The 8603-nt window shown below is 54.1% G+C and overlaps 1 protein-coding gene across 2 annotated transcripts; it reads left to right on the plus strand.

The window, feature by feature from the left end:
- The first annotated feature begins 2636 nt into the window (after positions 1-2636).
- CUNH4orf54 (chromosome unknown C4orf54 homolog) lies at positions 2637-8069 on the plus strand. 2 transcript variants are annotated; one of them, XM_042701577.1, is made up of 2 exons: positions 2637-4093; positions 4166-8069. In XM_042701577.1, the coding sequence occupies exons 1-2, from the start codon at positions 2637-2639 to the stop codon at positions 8067-8069; spliced, it is 5361 nt and encodes a 1786-aa protein (XP_042557511.1). The 2 variants fall into 2 exon arrangements, with proteins under 2 accessions (XP_042557511.1, XP_042557510.1); XM_042701576.1 differs by having other exon boundaries at positions 2637-4080; positions 4141-8069.
- The last annotated feature ends 534 nt before the right edge of the window (positions 8070-8603 follow it).

The following is an 8603-nucleotide window of genomic DNA, read 5'->3' on the forward strand; positions in this document are numbered from 1 at the left end:
TAGATAGAAGAAAAGGAACCACCCAGATTTTGGAGGTAAGTACCTGTTTGCTTCTTGGGGAGCTTAAAAGAGGACTGTTCTTGCTATGGGAAGCAGATTCTGGAGAAAAATTTCCACAACTTTATTTAAGTAGTTATGATTTAACCTAAATCCAGGGCATCTGACCTTCCAATTTCTTAATTTTCCAAGCTCAAGAAGAAACAATGTTGAACTCTATTGTGTTCTCACAACAGACAGGGCCATATGGAAAGGGCTGGAAAAAATTCCTCTTTCAATTCTAATTGTCTCCAGGGGTAGAAGCTCATTCAGCTCCAGAGCATCAGTACCTCACAGTACTTAACACTGTCTTCAAGGATTACCAGCCAAGGCACGACCAGACTCTCAGAAGTTAAAATGGGAAGCTGAAAATACTCAGCTTTCCTGAAGGAGCCATTATATTTTGTTTCATTTTGTTTGTAGGATCATGTTTCTTAATCTCTATGTACATGATATGTATACTGGCTGATTATGTGAAGAAAAAAAACAATCCCTCAGTTATATGCTTTATTTGTGGTCATTTGCCTAATGGTTGTTTTTTTCCAGTTGCTCATCTGGAGGCCCTGTGGGTTAAGCCTGATGGTTAAGATCTGAGCTCTGGAGCTAGACTCCTTGGGTTTGAATTCTGACCCATAATTTCTTAATCACTCTGTGCCTTCCCATCTGTAAAACCAACCTGATAATTATGCCTAGCTCATCAGGGTTTTGGCAGGATTAACGAAACAAATATATGCACATTTTAAAGTGCTTCAGGTAGTTCCTGGCACCATACTATAAATATCTTAGATATTATTATTATTGTAATTAAGAAATGAATATCTGATTATTTCTTTGTCTTTTCACCCTCTTCATTGGCTTCATGTGACATCCATGTTGTCACTGTCAATAGTTCGTGTCTCTCCATGGGTGTCCTATTTTTCTTTCCTTCTTTTTTTGTTGTGCCAGTCCTGGGGCTTCAACTTATTTGCCTGGGTGCTATCCCTGAGCTTTTTGTTTTTGCTCAATGCTAGCATTCTACCACTTGAGCCATAACCCTACTTCTAGCTTTTTGGTGGTTAATGGAGAGAAAAGTCTCGTGGTCTTTCCTGTCCAGGTTGGCTTTGAACTGAGATCCTCAGATCTCAGCCTCCTGAGTAGCTAGGATTATAGGGGCAAGCCACCAGTGCCTGACTTATGTAGTGTTTTTAATGGTAGGGCAGTAGACAGGGAGAGTTGCCCTAGGGAGAATGGCAGGGTTGGGCTGTTTGTGTCCCAATCAAGAGAAGGTAGAGCTTGGTTGTTAGGGGCTCCCACTTCTTACCTACCCACATGCCTATTCAGAGGAAGGAAGTTTTGTTTTTTGGTTTTTTTTTGTTTTGTCTTTTAGTGTGGGGGAGGCATTCACGTTGGAAGAGGATGGTTGATGCTGTTATTTTTGTCCCCCACAAATGTGAATGTTTAAAATAGGGCTTTATTCAATCGGCATAAATGACACATAGACTATGTATAGTGGGAGAATTGAGCTTGGCAGGTGACAAGGTCCAGATCTCACCAAAATCATGTCATGGTTTCCCACCAGTAGTGCCCAGGGCACTGCTCTGATGATGGCCAGCAAAGACCCCCCCCTCATTTGGGGTAGCCTGGCAAACTTGTCACACAGCCCTTGACTTGTGTGGAATGGCGGGATCTCAGAGCCAGTGAGCTGGGGTTTGGCTGTGTTTCCCTGGGGTGTGCCAGCAGGTCAGATTTCCTCTCTGAACCTCCCTCCAAGCCGCACTGTACTCGGGTAAGCATATTCGTTGTTCTTTTCTGCTTTTTGATTTGGTGCCCTGCAGGCCTGGACTGCAGCCAGCATAATCACATCGTGAGACTAGGGCTCAGGCTATATTTAATTGGGGGCTTATTGCCTTGCTGTGGGTTTTTATAGTTAGGGATTTTTTTTTTTTTGAAACTGGTAAGATATTGTCAGGATTTGAAGTTGTGTCAATGTTGGCCTGAAGTCCTCCCCTTTTCTTAGCGATTATGATTGCACATTTATTTTGAAAGTTAACTATTTTAGGTCCTTGAAAATCGCCCTTTTATGCTTTGAGTTAACACCATAAGGACCCTAGAAGGGAGTCTCCCTATTTTGAGACACACAGATTATGTTTCACAAGGTCTTACTCTGGGGAAAGAAGGATGAAACATTCTTTTTTTTTTTCTTACGAAAACTTTGGTGACCAGAATTGTGAGGCAAATATAAAGCTGCCATATGTACAAGGGAGATTCTGAAGTATTTCTAGAGTCTCTTTAATTGTGTTGGAAGTACAGTGCAAAAATTGAGTTTGGTTTAAGAACAAGGGGTGCCAAAAAATACCCATTTAATCCCAGACTTGGGAAAGAAGAATAACAGGGAGTTAAGGAATCCACTTGCTAGACGACTCTGTAACAGATTACATGGAACATTTGGCTGAGTTGAATTAGAGCCCACCTGCCCCCGCCACCCCCAACCTCTTCTCTCTAGAGCTTCTACCCTGTGATTTCAATACGACCAGCAAAGGGACACTAAAAATATTTCCGGAATGACGTGACCCTCTCTTGCCCCATCCAGAAAAGGGACAAGGCTTCACAAGAAATAGCACATGCTTTCCTTTCATTTCGGGGAGACTCGGGGTCGACCAACAGATGCTTCTTCCTATGTGGTCCATGGCATTCAGAACCTCAGCTACCGGCGGCGCCAGGCGAACAACTGGACAGGACAGCTCAGCTTCTCTGCACTGGCCACAGTCCCGGCCAGAGCAGCAGCCCCCCAGCCACCAACCACCTCTGCTGCCCCCTCCCCTGCCAGCCCCCTCAGGCTTGCCACGACCCCGCCACTGGGGCTGAAGCACCTGAAAGTGGTGTCAGTACTGAGAGACTTGGTACCTAGAGCCTTGGGGCCAGCCCAGGCACGTGGGATCTTCCTTCGGGCAGCTTGGTGGCCCCTCCAGGACCCGAGAGGGACCCAGACCAGCTCTAGCACTCACCATCGCCTCTTGCTGTCTCTGAAACCGGGGCAAAGGCTCAGGATGGAAGTCACCACTCCTGATCGGACCTCGCAGGCCGCGCTGGTGGAAGTGGAGGACGAGGAGAGCCGGGCTCAGGACCGCCAGGAGTGCCCGCAGCAGCAGCAGCTGCAGCCCAGCCCCAAGCCTTTAGCCTCCACCCAGCCTGAAGCGAAATACGTGCAGATGTCTGCTTTGGGACCCGTCAGGAGGGAGAGCCCCCCAGCCAAGAAACTCACACTGGAGTCCCGTCTAGGGGATCAGAAGAGCCCGAAGAAAAACACCCCGGATGAGGCCAGCCGTGGGGAGGGAGACTGTGGTGCTCTGAAGAACTCTGCCTCCTCTGGAGGCAACAGCTCCCAGCTCTCCCTCCCCAAGGAGGCCACCGTCGGCTCCTCTTCCTCCTCCTCCCCGGTGGGCAAAGCAGAGGATGAAGGTGTTCCCAAAATGGATGATTCCACCCCATCCTCCGAGACTCTGGCCACCTCATCATCGTCCTTAGGCTTTGAGAGTGAGCCCGAAGCCAGCTGCCTGCCCAGGGGAGAAGAAGGAGGGGCAGGAGCAGAAGGAGAGGGAGAAGGGAGAGATGATGAAACAGCGTGCAGGGCCATGATTGTCAAATCTCAGGGCCACCGGGTCCCCCCGAAGAATGAAGAGGCGCACTACATCACCACGCACGAGATCCAGCTGAGTGAGGTGGAGCAGGACATGGATTTCGACGTGGGGCTGGCCTCCCGGTGGGACTTCGAGGATGACAACGTGATCTACTCGTTCGTGGACTATGCTTCCTTTGTTGGCAGTGACGAGACCCCAGGAGATGTCACCACCCCCACGGAAGAGGACGATGACAACAGCTGCTACCTTAGCACCAGTCCAAGCCCCACTATCACCCGGACACCCAGCCTAACTAGCAGTGACCTGGCTCGTCCCGACGCAGGCAGCAGTGACCGCGACACCGGCAGCACGGAGGTGGGCGGTGGCCCCTCTGACAGTGACCCCACTCCCCCGCTCACGGGGCCTGGCTCTGAGCCCTTGCTGGAGCTCCGAGAGATAGGATCAGTGGCAGCCGCCACCACCGCCACCATCGTCACCACCACCACCACCACTACCACCACCACCACCACCACGGCAGCCACTGCTGCCACCACCACTAGGAGCTGTGGGAGTGCAGCAAGCCAGATCCTCCTATCAATCAAACCAACTTCCCGGACTATAAATGAGCCTAGCAACGTGCATGCAAAGCAACACATTCTCTACGCTGCCAAGCATGAAGGCGACATGAGCCTCCGCGTCTCTGCAGCTGCTGAACCCAATTCAAGTTCTCTGAAGCACACCTCGGCTGCAGCTGTGGCTCAGGACCATGCAAAGAAATTCATTGCTGTCCCTGCGCGCCTGCAAACCAGGTGCGGGGCCATCCGGGCAAAGGAGCTGGTGGACTACTCCAGCGGGGCCTCCAGTGTGGTGAGCGAGCTGGACGATGCAGACAAAGAGGTGCGGAACCTGACCTCCAGGGCTTTCCGGAGCCTCGCGTATCCCTACTTCGAAGCCCTAAACATCAGCTCTCGAGAGTCCTCCACCACCCTCTCCGAAGTGGGCTTTGGACGCTGGTCCACCTTCCTGGACTTAAAATGTGGAGGTGTGGGAGCTAGGGTGGAGCAGAGCCTCCTGCGGAGCAGCGCGGCCTCGGTGGCCGCAGGCCTGAGGAAGGGTGGCCCGGCCAGGGGCACGGCAGATCAGCTGTACATCCAGTCCAAGAAGTCCCAGACCAAGGCCTTGGAGTTCGTGGTCAGCAAAGTCGAAGGGGAAATCAAACATGTGGAGACACCCTTGTGTTTCCAGAAACAGATTCAGACGGGCTCCCGCGTTGTCACCCTCCTGGAGCCCCTGAATTTACGCAGCGACAGCAAAGCCAGCTCGGCGACTGGACCTTGCAAGGCCACCAAAGGCCCCTCCAAGGGTCCGGGCTCGGTGTGCACGGATGACAGCTCAGAGGCCTCCGAGAGCACCAAGCCCGCCTCCCGGGCCGCCGATGGTTCCCAGAAGAAGTCCAAGTTTGCATCCAGCCTGCTCAAAAATGTCATTTCCAAGAAGATGCAGCGGGAACACGAGTTCAAAATGGAGAGGGGAGAAGTCACAGACACCTCCCACCATCACCCCCCATCGGCTGCCTCCCGGGACGCCGAGGGTCCTGCAGGGGCTGAGAAGCAGCGGGACCGGGGTCTGCAGAGGCAGAATTCCCACCTCTCCGAAGCCGGCTCTGAGTACACGGTGGTCAGCGTGTCTGATGCAGGAGGAGAGGGATCTGTGGCCGGCTCTGTGGCTGGCTCTAAATCCCCCATTTTCAAAGCCAGCACTCCTCGGGAGAGCAATGCAGCTTCTGGCCGGAATCTCCCAGATGGCCACATAGAAGTATGTGAAATTAAAAAGAGTGCATCGGAGACCGTGAAGGGTATCTTCCTTCGTAGCCAAAACAGTGCTTTCCGCTCTTGGAAGGAGAAAGAGGCTGAAAAACAGGAAGAGCAGGTACCCCTCGGGAAGCTGAAGCTCCTTAAAGGGGGAGACTGGAAGGCTGATCTCGGGGAGATCTCTGCCAGCAAGGCCACCATCATGTCTCGCCTGTTTGTCCCCAACATCCAGCAGATTCCCAAAGACAATCAGCCAGGAAAGCAAGCCACCAAGTATTGTGCGGCCCAGGCCACCTCCACGGCGGTGATCAGGCCCAAGGCTCCCGAAATCAAGATCCGTCTGGGAAGTGTACAACAGCCCAGCTCTGACTTCAACATTGCCAAACTGCTCACACCCAAACTGGCCGCTGGCACCGCCTCTAATCTCTTTAAGACCATTGAGGACAACAGCAGAGCACAGCAGAAACTCTTCCGCGGGGACAGTCTGGAGAAAGTGCCCCAGTTCCAGGTGAGAGATGTCAGAGAGAAATCTAAGCCTCAAGGGCCACTCCACCAGGTGAGAGATGTCAGGAAACTAATCAAAGGGTCAGGGGACAGCAGTGACAAGGGCAGCGTGACCCCAGAGCAGGGGCTGATGGGACCTAAACCCAGGCAACTGGCTACTTCAGCCAGCGGGTCCAGATCTTTATCCCCTATGGTGATTACATGCCAGGCAGTGGTGAACCAAAGAGAAGACAGCATGGATCGGGAGTCCAGGGAAAACGTGGGCAAAGGGGGTGGCGGCAGCAGGGTTCTGAATTCCTCTTCCCCTGAAGGGACAGTGTTGGTTCACAGGGCATCTGGAAGATTGCCCGTGGCCACGATCGCCCCCAATAAACCCGAGCAGGGCTCATATCTGCCTGTGCTCAAGATTGTCTCCAAGGCTTCTGCTCAGAAGACCCCGGAAAAACCCAAGGATGAGGATGTCAAGGAGGAAGGGAAAACCCCAAAGCCTGCGCGGAATGCTCTGGAAAAGCTGACTGCTGCCGTGAGGTCCATGGAGGAGCTGTACAGCTTCAACAGGAATGAGTGGAAACGCAAAAGTGACCCTTTGCCTGTGATGGTAGACAGCCACGTCCTGTCGCTCATTGCCAGTGAGGAGAGAGAGGGTGGTGCAGGGCCCGAGGGAGACCCGGAGAAGCTGGCCAAACGCTTGGCTGATGTGGAAGAACGGCCCCCGGGCAGCAAAGGAGGTGTGGTTCTGCGAGCAGCCCCCCTAGAACGTCTCCAGAGGAGGAACTCCAACCCCAGCACCGAGAGCGTGTCTGCCCGGGCAGCTGCCTTCGAGAACATGGCCAGGGAAAGACCTCGATCCCTCTATATTCCCCCTGTCCGCAAGGACTCAGACAGAGCCCCACCCTTCCAGCCGCTCCCACCCCTCCCTGGCAACAGGAACGTGTTCACGGTCAGTGCCAGCAGCACCCAGAAGACTGGGGGTGTGGCAGGCAAGTTCCCACAGGGGCTTTCTCCGGAGAGCCCTCCAGCTGCTAAGGGCATCAAATCGCAGGGACTGCGCTCCCTAAAGATTTCTCCTGCCACCAGGGCACCCCCCGACGAGGCCACCCCCAGGAAAAGTGGCCTCGGTTTGGAGAAGAGCAACAGTGACTGTGAGAATTACCTTACCATCCCTCTTAAAGGAAGCTCTGCTGTGGGAGAACTGCAGGGCAGGCCTGGGGTTGCAAGAGAAGGGCCCCCCATCTCCTCGGCTGCCACTCTGTGCAGCTTACCCCCCCTGAGTGCCCGCAGTCAGGTCCCCAACACCCCCAAAGGGTCTCAGGTCAGTGGAACCAGCAGGCCAGCTTGGCGTACCAAACCCGACACCGCCCGGGAGGCAGTAGCTGCTCCCACGGGGCCCCAAAGCCCCGAGCATCCCCCCACTGCTATCTACCACCAGCAGCAGCTCCCCTTTACCCTCCAGGGGGCCCAGCCACAGGTCCTTTGCTTCTCTCCACCTGGCATGCCTGCCCCAGCACCTACAGGCCCCGCTGCAGTCCCCGCCGACCCCTTCCAGCAGCCACAGCCACCACAGACTCAGCGTAAGATGCTGCTGGATGTCACCACTGGCCAGTACTATCTGGTGGACACCCCCATTCAGCCCATGACCCGGAGGTTGTTCGACCCTGAGACAGGCCAGTATGTGGATGTCCCCATGACGTCACAGCAGCAGGCTGTGGCCCCCATGTCCCTCCCCGTGCCCCCTCTGGCCCTGAGCCCTGGGGCCTACGGACCCACCTATATGATCTACCCTGGCTTTCTGCCCACGGTGCTGCCCACCAACGCCATGCAGCCCACTCCGATTGCTCACACTCCAGGGAGCGGGGAGCTCTCCATGGCCACGGAGCACCCCAACAAAGAGGCAGCTGCGACGTTCTCCGAGGCCCCCTATTTCATGGCCTCTGGTCAGTCTCCGGCCTCCTCTTCCTCCTCAACCCCAGCAGCTACATCCCAGCTCGTGGGGGCCAAGGGCTTTGCCCAGCTGCACGGCAAACCTGTCATCAGCATCACTTCGCAGCCCCTGGGGCCACGGATCATCGCGCCCCCTTCCTTCGATGGCACCACCATGAGCTTTGTGGTAGAGCACAGATGACCCGGAGCAGTCACCCGAAAGCAGAACGAAGCAGCCGCCACTGGTGAGTGAACTGCATGTGGCTAATCAGATTAAGAGCGTGAGAGCAAGGCTGTTTCGGGGCGTTGGAAGTGGGAGAGCTTTACGGCAGAAAGGGGGTGCCTCTAGAAGCAGGCATGTTCCTGGAATAGAATTTGAGAAGGAGCGCATTTTCTTTCCTCTGCTTTCCTCCCCTCCCCGCTCCTCACTCCCTACAGGCTTTCTATTCCGACCTTTGCAAATTGCCAGACTTCCCTCTCCCAGCAGAGAATCCCACGGGATCGGGAGTCTTCTTTTATCCTGCTTTTCAGCCTTCAGGAAAGAGGATGGCAGTCAGGAGAAAGAGACAAAAGAGCTCCTCTTTGTACCTGACTGCCCTGCCCACACAGGCACCTGCATCGTCCATCACCAGGAACACCTTTCACTGTTTGCTCCCCAAGAATCAAAGATCGGTGTATACTTGTTAAGGGAGGTTTCTTAAATCAACAGAAATACTCCTTTTCTTTCTCCCTTCAT

The sequence above is a fragment of the Dipodomys spectabilis genome, unplaced genomic scaffold, assembly GCF_019054845.1.
Source record: "Dipodomys spectabilis isolate Male_0828 unplaced genomic scaffold, ASM1905484v1 ptg000297l, whole genome shotgun sequence".
Taxonomy (NCBI): Eukaryota; Metazoa; Chordata; class Mammalia; order Rodentia; family Heteromyidae; genus Dipodomys; species Dipodomys spectabilis.